At 66.1% G+C, this 13020-nt stretch overlaps 1 protein-coding gene across 7 annotated transcripts in view; it reads left to right on the forward strand.

The window, feature by feature from the left end:
* Positions 1-12724, forward strand: part of SARDH (sarcosine dehydrogenase) — a 32612-nt gene extending 19888 nt beyond the window's left edge. For all 7 annotated transcript variants that reach the window (XM_037036496.1, XM_037036497.1, XM_037036495.1 and 4 more), the window contains 7 exons: positions 69-182; positions 2556-2703; positions 3636-3729; positions 10308-10470; positions 10806-10974; positions 11391-11526; positions 11801-12724. In XM_037036496.1, the coding sequence (XP_036892391.1) occupies positions 69-182; positions 2556-2703; positions 3636-3729; positions 10308-10470; positions 10806-10974; positions 11391-11526; positions 11801-11926 (950 nt within the window). In that variant the 3' untranslated portion in view covers positions 11927-12724. The remainder of the gene's footprint in view (positions 1-68; positions 183-2555; positions 2704-3635; positions 3730-10307; positions 10471-10805; positions 10975-11390; positions 11527-11800) is intronic.
* Positions 12725-13020: the final 296 nt, after the last annotated feature.

Below are 13020 nucleotides of genomic sequence, written 5' to 3' on the forward strand. Positions count from 1 at the left end.
TCCAGACGTTCTTGCACGTGTGTGGGCTCGTGCCGAGCACAGCACAGACCGGGTCCTCCTCCCGCCAGGCTCCACCGTGTACACCTGCATGCTGAACGCGCGTGGGGGCACGGAGAGCGACCTGACTGTCAGCCGCCTGGCCCCCAGCCTGGAGGCCACGCCCCTCGCCCCTGCCTTTGAAGGTAAGAGGTGCCCCCTGGGGCACAGTGATGCAGTGACGATGGTCCTGCTCTGGTGACCGGCCTCCCCGATGGCAGGCCTGGCCGGGCTGGGCGCCCAGTGCTGCTCTGTGACGACCGGTTGTGCCCGCCCCACGCAGTCAGGCCCTGGGCGATCGGGGTCCTGCCGCGAGCTTTGTGGGGCAGCGACACGGGGCCCTGAGTGCTCAGCCGTTGCGTCTTGGACAAACTCGCTCGCACCGTGGCATTACTGGAGTGGCCGTGGTGTGGGCAGTGGGGCATGGCCGTGCCTCCCACTCAGAGGAGCTGTCAGCCCCCACCTGCCATGGGCGTCTGTGCTGGGTCAGCTCCCTGAGGCCCCGCACATCCCCTGCCTTCCGCCGGGGCAGGTCCGTAGGAGATGCCCAGCTCGGGGTCCCAGGGCGGGCCCACACTGGACTTGCGGAGGAGAAAGTGTCCGCCGCACGCCTCCCTGAGCTGCCTTCGGCGGAGCGTCTCAGTCGGCGGGTCAGAGGCCTGGCGTCCCCTGTGGGGCTCGGCCCTGGGGGACCGGGTGAGCTCTGGCCCAGGCACTGGGAGGGAGAGACAGGGCCAGAAACCAGGGGTCTTTGGTCAGTGGCAGCTCCTGGCCACCCCTGGGTGTCAGGCTGAGGCAGTGGGGACCCAGCAAGAAAGTCAAACAGGGAGGTTCTGGCCCACGGGGGGTTCATACCTGTGGGGCGGTGGGGGTGGGACAGGCTTGCCTCACTGCCCACAGGGTTGTTCGGGGTTGATGTGGGGTCCGAGGGCTGGGGGGGACCCCTGTGCCTCAGAGGTGGCTGCTCAACTCAGTGTCACGAGAGTAGCCCTGGCCGACGAGAAGCTGCCGACACGAGGCTGTGAGCTTTGGGTAGCAGTTTCCTGGGGACATGTGAAGCTGGGGTGGGGGTCGTCCCTCCCGCGTGGGTGATGGGGGAGCCAGGAAAGCCATGAGCTTAGCCAACCCCCAGTTAACGCAGGGAGCCATCCTGCTCACTTATCCCCCCAGCCGTGGTTTGGGGACCTCACTGTGGACTGTCCCACATTGGGGGAGTCCATCAGAACACTGGGTGAACATGGGGGCTAGAAGGGCAGGGTGGCAGGAGGCCTTGGGAAGCAGCCGAGCCGGGGTGAGGAAGGCTTCCTGGAGGAGGTTGCATCTTCGAAGGACAGGCCGGGCTGGAGCTGCCACCCAGACGGGCGGGGAGAAGAGAGCCAGCATTGCGTGGGCAGGCCAGCGGGGCGGTGTGGGGAAGGGCTGGTGGGAGTTTTGTGTGGCCCGTACCCCCCAGGAGCGTGCAGGCCCAGGCCCGGGCCCCGTCCTAGAGGTCATGTGCTGCCATGGAGACGGGTCAGAGGGTCCCCGGGGAGAACTCCGGGCACAGAACTCCTGGCCCAGCAAGGGCTGGGCTCCGCTTCGCTCCACCACTGCCGGCCCCAAGACGGGGCTCAGGAACCAGGTGGGAACCTGGCGGTGCCAGGAGGGCCAAGAGCGGTCTCTGGAGCCTCGGCTCCCCCAATGTGGGCAAGGCGGGGTGCTGGGAGGCCTGGCAAGTGGCAACCTGCAGTGACGTGGAAGCCCGCGAGGACCGAGGCTCAGAGAGGAGAGGAGACACTTTGGGGCTGTCTGGCACCACTGAGGGGGACTCAGATGCTCCTGTGGTGACATGGTGTCGGGGCTCTTGTACTGTCCTGCTTCGGGAACCTTTTTGCAAAGTAACCAAAGCCCTGGCTGGTGTGGTTCAGTGGATTGAGCACTGGCCTGAGAACCGAAGGGTCGCAGGTTCAATTCCCAGTCAGGGCACATGCCTGGGTTACAGGCCAGGTCCCTGGAGGCAACCACACATTGATGTTTCTCTCCCTCTCTTTCCCACTCCTTTCCCTTCTCTGAAGTAAATAAATAAAATCTTTTTAAAAAGATTTTTATATTTATCTTTAGAGAGAAGGAGAGAAATACCAGTGTATGGTTGCCTCTCGTGAGTCCCCTGCTGGGAACTGGCCTGCAACCCAGGCATGTGCCCTGACTGGGAATAGAACCGCGATTGTGTGGTTCACAGGCCCATGCTCAATCCACTGAGCTACACCAGCCAGGGCAAATAAATAAAATCTTAATAGAAAGAAAAGTGACCAAAGCCATGGACTCTCCGAGAAAAGCCCTCGGCGGGGAGGCCCACCCCCTGCCCTGGCCCCAGTGAGGGTCCCATGCTGTGTCCTGTGTGAAGAGAAAATCCAGGGCCCTGGGCGGGCGGGCCTGGTCACTGTGCCCAGGTGGTCATCCGCGTTCAAGGAAACAGCAGGCCACCTTTGCTGCCCACCCCTGCGCGCTGTCCCGCTCCAAGCCTGGTGCTCCTCTTCCAGGGGATGGCTTCTACCTGGCCGTGGGCGGGGCCGTGGCGCAGCACAGCTGGTCCCACATCACCTCGGTGCTGCAGGACCGCAGGCTCCGGTGCCAGCTCGTCGACCGCTCGGAGGACCTGGGCATGCTCAGCATCCAGGGCCCAGCCAGGTGAGGGGGGCCGGGAGCCGCGCACCTGGGCGCACCTGGGCCCGACCCCAGCCCCCCCACCCCCGGCCTGGGACCTGCCAGCAGAGCGCTTCACTGGCCCCGAGGGGAGTCCGGTTTGCCGAGTGATCTGGTGAACCAGGGCCCCCATTCCCGACAAATCGTTTCCAAAGCCCCGAATCAGAAAACCCGTCGTGTGAGAATCCGACGGAACCCCGCCCGTGGAGAGTCAGTGTCTGAGGACTCAGGGCTCCCAAAAGGGCCCGTGAGGGTCTTCGGGTCACTGACACAGTCTGAGAACGCGCCCCCCACCCCGGCAGTGGGCGGAGCTGCCTGCTCCCTGGGCCCAGAGTGGTACCTATTTGAGGGGGAGGGATGGCCGCCTGCTCCCCGGATGGAGCTCAGCGGACCAGCGTGCCCTCTGCCCCTCCAGCCCCCTTGGCCCGGAGCTGGGGCGCCCCTTGTGCGGCCGAGCCCCTTCAAACCCTGGGCCTGGTGGGGAAGACACTGGAGCGGCCCTGACCCCAGCTGCCCCAGGACCGAAGACAGGACAGGCTCTGTGGGCTGGCTCTGCTTGGGCCCGGGAAGTGGGGAGGGGCGGTTCTTGGCCAAATGCGGCGAGCGGTTGCCTCGGGGCCCGTGTGGGTTGGCAGCTCCCAATGCCGTGGGGGTGGGAACGAGGGTGGGCAGTGTCCACCCTGCAGCCCCAGCTCCCTGGGGGTCCCCTGCAGGACAGAAGCGGGGGCCCATCTCCTGCCAGTGGGGAGCTAGCCCTGCAGTGTGAGGTCAGGCTGTTCTCAGTTGGTCTGCTTACCCGGCACCCTGTCTGTGCTGGGCACACAGTCCCCCATGCCCCTCCCCGCACCCTGCAGCAGGGCACGTGCCCAGCCAGTGTCCGTTGGCTGACCGCCTGCCCGACTTCCTGTTGCCCACAGCCGGGCCATCCTCCAGGAGGTGCTGGACGCAGACCTGAGTGACGAGGCCTTCCCGTTCTCCACCCACCAGCTGGTGAAAGCCGCCGGGCACCCGGTAGGTTCCAGCTGCCCTCCGGGGTGCGGGTGGCAGCCGTGCGCTACAAGACAGCGAACTTGGGGCTGGACTTGGGAACCCAGTGCCCTGGGGCAAGTCCCTCTCCTCCCAGGACCTCGGTCCCCCTGGTGAAGTAGAGACCGCAGTTCCATCCACCCGCCCTCTGGACCTCCAAGGGCTGATGGATCCACGCTGGCTCCGGCCAAGCTGCGCCCGATGCCTGGGCCCCTGGGGCTCAGTGCCCAGCCTCAGTCTTGCCCCACAGCCGCCCTCAGAGGCCCTGGGGTCCAGCTCTGGGGCAGCACGCCCCCTTTCTGGGGTCCTGGCCGGAAACAAGGGCCATGCGCTCCGCTCTGACTTCCCGAGGCCCAGGGGAGGGACAGGCCGGAAGAGGCCCGCCGGCCTCCATTTGCTGCAGGGGCCGTCCCTCGGGTCCTCGCCACAGTGCAGAGCCTCCTCCGTCACAGGCCGCTCAGCGCGGCACTGCGGCCTTTCTGGAACAAGCTATGGTAGGGCTGTGCTGGGCGCTGCGGGGCTTAGCAGCACCCTGGTCCTCCGCGCCCCACCCCAGGAGCTCCCCCGTGTGGCCGCCACGTTTGTGTGCAGGCCCGAGGCGGGTCCCCAAGGGACAGAGTCGCCGGTGGACGGCCACTGCTATGGGATCGCCTGTAAGCCGGGTCGCTGCCACGCTGGCAGCGGTCACGGCTGATCCACGTCCCGGAGGATGGGCGTTCTCCAGGCGAGCTCGGCGAGGGCGGGCAGGCGGCCCTAGGCGGCCCAGCCATGAAAACCCGGAGGGCACACAAATGCGAGTCAATAAGGCCGAGGTGGCCGTAAGGACGGGTGGGGCAGATGGACAGACGGACGGCCCTTTTCCCATCTCACAGGCTCCTTGGGGGCCCTGGGGAGGGAGAGTGCGAGGGGACGCTGTGGGGAGCCCTGCTGGCCTGCAGAGGGTCATCTGGGGTTTGGGGCGAGTCTGGGTCTGTTGGCAAACACCATGATGTCGGCGCGGAGGCCGCCAGAGAGGGACAAGATGCAGGCAGGGCTGCTGGCCGGCCGGGCCTCGGGGGCTGGCCAGGCTCCGCTCTCCTGAGGCCAAGCTGGGGGAGCAGGAAGTGGGGGAGGGGGTCTCTGTCTAGCTTACTTCCTGCCTGCTTGGTGTGAAGCTGCCTGCTGGGACCAGAGAGGGTGGGCACTCTGGGGGAGCCACACACCTTGGCCCCCGGCTGCATGGGCCCTCGTACCCCCAGGAGGGGCTGCAGCGCCCGGCCTCGTCTGCGACGGGCCCCGGAGTGCGAGTGGGTGCGGAACGGCGGGGCTTGGCGTCTGCTCAGCCTGTGTGTGGTCCGGGGGTCAGCGGGGAGCAGACCAGGTGGGGGTGCTTCCCTCCCTGCAGCGGCCCTGGCTACCTCCCCGGGCCAGGCCGAGACCGTCTGGCTGCACCTCCGCCCTCAGGGCCCAGAAGCCCGGCTGGCGGAGGCAGAAGCCAGACAGACATCAGGATGAATCGCTCCCCGGGTGACAGGCGGGGACGCGGGGTCAAAGGAAGACGAGTGAGGGAAGCCCTGACTGTGAGAGAGGCAGACAGACAGATGGACACAGGCTTCCTCCCGTCCTCTGTCCCCACCACGGACGGTCGTGCGATCACAGAGGCAGGGTCGCGCCTTGTGTGGCTGTGCACGCCCTTCACCCCCCTACGACACCACAGTTAGGTTCTTGCTCTTTAAACCGTCCCTGGGAGCCACGCTGCCTGCCGCGCCTCCTCGCTCAGCCCACCTGGGCTTGCAGGTTGACGCGGGGCCACTGCCCCTCCTTGGAAGGACACCCCCGCCCTGAACGGGTCTCCCCCGAGGGCACTCCTTCCACAACAAGATTATTGACCAGACGGGTCATCCCGGGGCACCTGCGGTGGCTTTGGCGTCTTCTCCCTCCTCCCTCATGCTGTCCTGGGCCTTTGGGGACGGGAGGGGACAAAGGCAGAGAGCTCTGCAGCATTCTCCGTCGCACTGTCCACTCGTGCTCGGCCACTCTGGGTCCCCCTGCAGTTCTGGTATTTTATTCCAAACGGAAGGATCCCATGGCCAAGGCCCAGCTTTCTCTTCCCCCCACCACGCGCTGCCTCCCGCCCCAGCCTGGCTCCGGAAGCAATGCCGGCCAGGGGCCGGGCACTGAGTGGGGTCAGGGCTCGGATGGCACTGCCGTGCGAGGCGTGGGAGCTGGGTCAGCACAGAGCCCGAGGGCTCGGGGGCAACGTCACCCCGTGCTTGATGGAGCAGGGAGCCAGCAGGCCTGGCTTCCATTCCTGCCCCGGCCTTCCCTGGGGCCGCCCCCCAGGCCTCAGTTTCCCCCCTGTAGGGCCCCGGCTACTCAAGGTCTCCAACCCTTTCTGGGCCGCCCCACAAGCCTGTGCAGACGTCCCGAAATCTCCTGGATCCGGGGGGATTTCGTATTCCCCTAAATGAGATCTTGTCTTGGCTCCGGCGCGTGTTGGCGCCCTCTCCCCCTACACAGAGGGGGGCTGGGGCCGGAGAGCGGGCCCGGGCCAAGTATTAATGGGAGATCGCTGGGTCCCGGCCAACCAGATGCGGGAGAGGAATGTGCGCCTGTGCAGTCGGCAAGGCCTCCTGGTCTCGGTGTGCGGACGCGAGCACCCGCGGCCAGAGCCGCGGCCCGGGCCCGAGGTGGGTGGGCAGGCGCCTGCCGCTGCCCCCCGGGACCCACGCTCACAGCCATCGGCAGGTGGGCGACCCGGCTGGGCCACTCCCCGGCTGAGCAGTGTTGCTGTTTTGCAATAATTCTCGGAGCTGCTTGGAGTGGCCCCAGGACTCCACGGTCCTGCATTCCTGGAGGAAGGACAGAGGGCGGGGGACGCTGTCCCCTCGGCAGCCAACTGACCAGATGTCCTTGCTTCCCACATGTTGGCCTCGAGGCCACTGAGGTTCCCAGTGGGAAGCACTGGCCTGGTGTGGTCACTGAGGCTGACGTGCTGTTCCCAGCACCTCGGCGAGGACGGGGTCCCGTCTGCAGAGCCTCAGACGATAAAATGATTTTCTCCTGAACGTTAATTTCAGGTAAAAAAGAAACTGAAATTCTTTTCCTGATGTTAGAAGCCCTTGCCGTGGATTCGGTCACTCGGGGTGGAAGGCTCTCCCCTCCCATGTGAACCCCGCGGACAGTCCGAGGCTCGGGGCCGAGGCCCACCCCACAAAGACTGCCTCCACCAGTGGGGTCAGGCCCCCCCCCCGAAACACCCCTGTGTGCAGCCTGGGCATGTTTGCCATGGCCCCGGGCAACCGGGCTCGTGAGCCACCGTCCAGGGTGTCGTGTGATGGGCAGCAGTGTCTTCTCGCTGTGAGCACAGGGACAGGGTGGTTGGAAGGAGGTTGATGGCACCCAGGGACCCTGCGCATGTGCCTCAGAGACTCCGGGGCCCCCCAGCACACCTGCGTGCCCACCCTCTCTCAGAGGGGACCCTCGGCATCTGACTCTGCAGCCCCCGCCACCGCTCTTTTTTTGGTGCAGTTGGCGTCTTTCTGGGCTCGGCCTGTAGCCTCGTTAGCAGCGTGAAGCCCAAGGCCCGCGGGGAAGGTGTGCTTGGAGCAGGGTCTGAGACCCACCCAGCATTCCCAAAGGCTTGGGGAGGCCCCCCGAGGGTCGGACAGTCTCCACAGAGCTTTCAGACCCTCAGAGGGGGTCGCGGCTGTGTCTGGGGCATCTCACCTTTTATCCTCATTTTGGGGAAAGTCAAACCAGCGTCCCTTTCCAGCAGCTGTCAGGGTGCACTCCTGCTACCGGCCGAAGAGCGTTCCGCTGTGTATCTGCGTTTCTGCGTCACCCATCGGAGGACACTCAGGTGGCTCCGGTGGCTGTGGTGACGGACGCCGCAGCGAGCACGGGTGTGCCAGTACCGACCTGAGGTCTTGCCCTCCGTTCTTTCGGGTGTGCCCCCAGGACGGAAGAGCTGCGTATCTGCTGGTCTCCCTTTTAATTCTCAGCAAGTCACCATCCTTGTTCCCTCAAGGTCACACCTGCGTGTCCCCGCCGGCCGGGCCCAGGGGCTCCAGTGTCTCCACATCCTCGCCATCCCGGCTGTTTCCCGGGCGGCCCGTCTTTCACTAGTGGCCATCCCGATGGGGATGCGGTCGTGTCTTGTGGTGGTTGCTACTCGCATTTCTCTGATTGTCAGTGGGACGGACCATCTTTTCGTGGGCTTCCTGGCCCCGTGTGTTTTGTGAACAGACGAATCTGTTCCAGACCCTGACTCGTTCCTCGGTCGGGTTATCAGTGCTGCTGTCGGATCCTAGACGTGTTCCCCACGTTCCGGGCACTTGGCCCCCCGTGGGTGTTCCGTTCTCCAGCACCAGACGCGAGGGGCCACTCCGGGGCTCTCTCTCCTGCTCCGGCGGCTTGTTTGTCTGGCTCTACGCAGACGCCACGCTGTGCGGTGACAGCAGCTTCGTACGGAGTGAGCTGCTGGAAACCGGGGCGCGGGGTCCCCCGGCTTTGCCCTGCCTTTCCGTCATTGCTCTGGCTGCCTGAGGTCCCCTGTGATTCTGTGTGAATCTCAGGATGGACTCTTCCTGAGGAATGCACGGGGATTTCGATAAGGACTGCCACAAGTCCCCAGATGGCTCTGAGTCTCTCCTCCCAGGGTGGACGCTGGGTGGACAGTGAGCTTTCCAGCCCACGAACGCGGGGCATCTTTCTGCTCACCTCCCGCTCCCACCAAAGTTTTGTGGTGTTCGGTGCACAGGTCTCTCGCCCCCGTGGCCAGATCTGTTCCTCGTGCCGCGATCGTGAGTGGGTGTGTTCACCCATTTCCTCGGCGGGTTGCTCCTGGGTGGCAGCCAGAAGAGCCGCCGACCCTCCTGTGAGGGTCTCGTGCCTCGCAGCCTCGCCCAGCTTGTTCGTTACTTCCAGCCATATTTGGGGGGCTCTCTACGGCGAGAAGAGGATGTCAGCAAAACCTGGTCTCAGTCCTTCCCGACGGCCCTCCCCAGTTCCGTGGCTCCGCCCACTGCCCGTGGTCTCGGTCCAGGGCTCTGTTCCACCAGGGGTCCCCGCGGGGCTTGCTGACAAAGGCCACCCCAGCCCCAGGTGCGGGCGGACGCTGTGGCGCAGTCCCTGGCCTGGCCCGTCGACCAGATGCAGCACTGAGGCCGGAGAGGCCGACCCAGACGACCCGTGTCCCGTGCGCCCTCTCGCTCTGCTGCTCCCTGTGGAAGTGGGGTGTCGCCGTCACCGCTGCTTTGGCAAAGGAAAACGAGTGTCCTGAGCGGCAGTGACTCTGTGCTCTCAGAGAGGCACCTGGGGCGCCCCAAACCCGCTTCCCTCGCTGTGCTGGGAAGCAGGGGTCCCTCACTCCTGCCTCTTTCCTTCGCTCAGGGGGTGTCACTCAGTCAGCCTTCGCACCAGGCCTGTGTGCGCAGTGCAGTGAGGACTCAGATGCGGCAACCCCCCACCCCCGCCTTGCTGGGCTTCTGGGAGCTGGGGAGGGGGCTTCGTCCCACCCCTGAATTCCCCTGCTTAGCTGGGGCACATGTGTCTGACGTGCCCTCAGTCCCGGAGGTCTCTTCTGCTGCAGAACTAAGTTGGCCCGGAGCCCGAGGCTGCCCCAAACCAGCCCGTCGCTGCTGGGGCCATCTCTGTCCTTTATCGGGCCGTGGCTTGCAGCACGGGAGCCACGAAAGGTCAACGGTGTGTTTCCTGTGTCAGTTTGGAGTTTCCTGAGAGGTGGGGGCAAGCCGCACTCAGAGCAGATTGGTGCTGTTTTCAGAGCTTCCAGAACTCGGCCGTGGGACAAGCGTCCGAGCCGGAGGTGGGGGGCTGGCTCTGCTCTTGGGAGTGTAGACCCTGCCCTCCCCGGCCACCCCGTCCTCACAGGAGAGGCTCCCAGCAGGCCTTTCAGGCCCGAGCAGCGACAGAGCTGCATGTCCTGGGGCTGAGTGCTCAGGCCTCCCCGCCCAGGCCCCCGTGGGTTCGGGGTTTGCCTGGAGGTCTGGGAGCAGACATCCAACCAAACCCAGTGCGCGGGCTAAGTCCCAGGCCGCTGGGCTGGCACCCCCCCAGCTGGTGGCAGCCAGCCCGGACGCAGGTGGGCGGGCACACACCAGAGACCAGATGCCCCGGACGAGCTGCTCAGGCCAGACGCTGGGTCCTAAGTCCAGTGACAGGGACCCCGATAAGAGACAAAGACAAGACAGACACAAAGGGGAGGCCGCCAGACCCCCCGGAGCCCTGGAAGGGGGCACGCCTGCCCACACCTGGATGTGGACGTGAGGCCCCCAGAACCGGAAGGGCATGCATTTGTGTTGTTTTAAGACACAGACTTTGGGCTGTTTGTGACGGGGCCTGGGACCCTCACACAGTCGCTTAGAAGAGCAGAGGCCCGGTACGACGCGTCCACCTTCTCCCACTTGCTGCCCAGGGCCCTCCCCCCTCAGGGCGCTCCTGGGAATCCTCCTCGGGGCATCTGGGAGGCAGGCCGGCCCGGGCCCGGGCACCGCCGCCCGTGAGTGGCAGGGGCTCTACCCCGGCGTCTGAGTGCCGCCGTGCGAGCTGTGACATCCCCCCAGGTTCGGGCCATGAGACTGTCCTTCGTGGGCGAGCTGGGCTGGGAGCTGCACATCCCGGCGCCATCCTGTGTGCCTGTGTACCGGGCCGTGATAGCAGCAGGAGCCAAGCGTGGCCTCATGGACGCCGGCTACCGGGCCATTGACTCCCTGAGCATCGAGAAGGGTGAGCCCTGGTCTGAGCGGTGCCGGTGGGCGGCCCAGCCCCGCTGGAGGCAGAGAAGCCCCCGTGGCACCCCCCACCACAGTCCATATCCTCATGGCCCCCACTGCCCATGACCCCGGCGTCCCCCTAGCCAGCCAGGGACGGTGCTGCGACCCCTGACACCCGCCCTCGGATGGGGACTGGAGACAGGCCAGGCTGGGTTTGGGGTCGGTGCCCCGCTCCCTGAGCTCCCGGGCCCCTTGGCAGCCGTCTCCTGACATCCTGGCCGTGGTGAGAACGCTGGGTGGCTGGCGGGGGTCTGGCCGGGGCCCTGAGCGGGGCGTCCCTCCCCACAGGCTACCGACACTGGCACGCAGACTTGCGGCCCGACGACAGCCCCCTGGAGGCGGGCCTGGCCTTCACCTGCAAGCTCAAGTCCTCTGTGCCCTTCCTGGGGCGCGAGGCCCTGGAGCAGCAGCAGGCCGCGGGCCTCCGCCGACGCCTGGTCTGCTTCACTGTGGACGAGTGAGTGTCCTGAGGTCCTGGGTCCACGCAGGAGGGGGGTCCGAGGGGCTGTGGGGACGCTTTCCCGTGGTGCGGATTTTAAGAGAGATTCCGTGGAGCCACTGTTTGGTGGGCGGATCCAGGCAGCAGGCCGGGTGACAGTGGCCCTGTCACTGAGCTGGGACCTCCCGTGTCCCCTTGGGATAGGGGACAGTGGGGGAACAGCCAGGCTGGGCCACCGTCCACCTTATATGGAGACCATAGGTTCCAAGGGACAGGGTGGGTCAGGCCAGCCACACGGCAGAGGTGTGGAGAGCCCCGTCCCGGGGGGAGGGACCCCTGGCCAGGTGCACCCACTCAGAACAGGAGCCCCAGGCCCCCAGCCTGCCTCCCCGGGCAGGGCAGCGGGTCCCAGCTGTCCCTGTGGCGCCTCCCAGGAAAGTGCCCATGTTCGGCCTGGAGGCCATCTGGAGGGACGGTCACGTGGTGGGCCACGTGCGCAGGGCCGACTTCGGCTTTGCCATCGACAAGACCATTGCCTACGGCTACATTCGGGATCCCAGCGGTGGGCCGGTGAGTCCTGTCCTCCTGTCCCCCTGGGAGGGGCTGCGGTGCACACGAGCAAGGACCCCGTGCCTGTGCCGGTCGACCGCTGCGTCAGGGGTCTGCGCGTCAGGGGTGTGGCAGTCCAGTCTGTGGCTCCCGCGGCTCCTGGGTTCCGAGAAGGGTCTTAGCCCCGTGAGGGGCGGGCCCACAGGGGAGGAGGTGAGGCCGAGGAGCGGACAGGCGGGAGCCCCACACCCCGTCAAAGGTAACGTGCGCCAGCCTCCCCCTCCTGTGCCCCCAGGTGTCCTCGGACTTCGTGAAGCGTGGGGACTACAGCCTGGAGAGGATGGGGGTGACCTACCCTGCCCGGGCTCACCTGAAGTCCCCCTTCGACCCCGACAACAAGAGGGTGAAGGGGGTCTACTGAGGGCCCCGCCCCCACCCTGACTCCCTCGGGGCCTGTGGCCTGGGACCCTCACACAGTCGCTTAGAAGAGTCACTTAATAGCGACTCCTTCTGCGCAGAATGGAAGGCAGAGTGCGCATGAGCAGACCCCCCTCCACCATCAGGGCCACCTAGCTGGGTGGTTCGTCTCCCAGATCCCAAGGCGGGGGGTGTGGAATCTGAAAAGAAGGCCCCTCCTGCCCCTGAGAGTTTCTAGCCCAGAGACTGGGAGTGGGGGGGGTGCCTCAGATCAGTTCCCCCCCCCCATTGCAGGCAGAGATGCCGTCTCCCGCCCCTGTTTCCCTGGGAGCCCCTTGAGGGCTTTGTCCGAGTAAAAACCTGGTCAAGTGCTCCTGCCTGGGTGGCCTTGGTCCTCGCTGTGTGACAGGTCCCAGCCCTGTCCTTGTCACCCAGGGGAAGGCCCTTGCACAGAGCCTGAAGAGGGGAGGACTCCTCTGCTTCCCCTTGCTGGGCATCTGACCCGGGACCAGGCCCCCTACCCCCCCCACCCCCAGGGGGATTGTCTCCACCAGTGGGCAGCCCAGGGGCCAGGCAGCCTCAGCAAACTACAGCACACGTCATGCCCAGGGGTCCGTGGGCCTCTGGGAGGCAGGGTGACAGATGCTGGGGGACAGAGAGGACACGGTTCCCACAGACAAGCTCAAGGGGCAGGGTGGTGGCAGGGAACAGGCCCTGGCTGCCCCCTGCTGCTCCCACGCTCAAAGCCCTGCCCTGGGCCATGCGGGGCCGGCCATGCTAATAAACTCCCAGCCTGGAAACACGAGTGTGTAGTGGAGGGTCATTGGAGAGCTGGTGCGGGCCCTCGCCAGGCCACGGCCAGGCTGCAGGGGCCTCTGGCCCTCTCTCGGAGCACCTTGAGGGGCTCACCTTGGCCCGGCTCCTGCACTGGAGGGGGCGGGGGTCTAGGGAGGCCGTGAGCACTAGGGGGGCCTGAGGAGGAGGAGGAGGGGGTGGAGGAGGGGGAGGGGAAGCCTCTTCCCAGACCGCCTGGCCCGCAGAGCCTGGGTTGGGCCACACGTGTTCATCCCACAGGCTGCCTCTGGGGGGCGCCAAGGA

Source organism: Sturnira hondurensis, unplaced genomic scaffold (genome assembly GCF_014824575.4).
Source record: "Sturnira hondurensis isolate 20B ecotype Veracruz unplaced genomic scaffold, ASM1482457v3 Scaffold0022908, whole genome shotgun sequence".
Classification (NCBI taxonomy): domain Eukaryota; kingdom Metazoa; phylum Chordata; class Mammalia; order Chiroptera; family Phyllostomidae; genus Sturnira; species Sturnira hondurensis.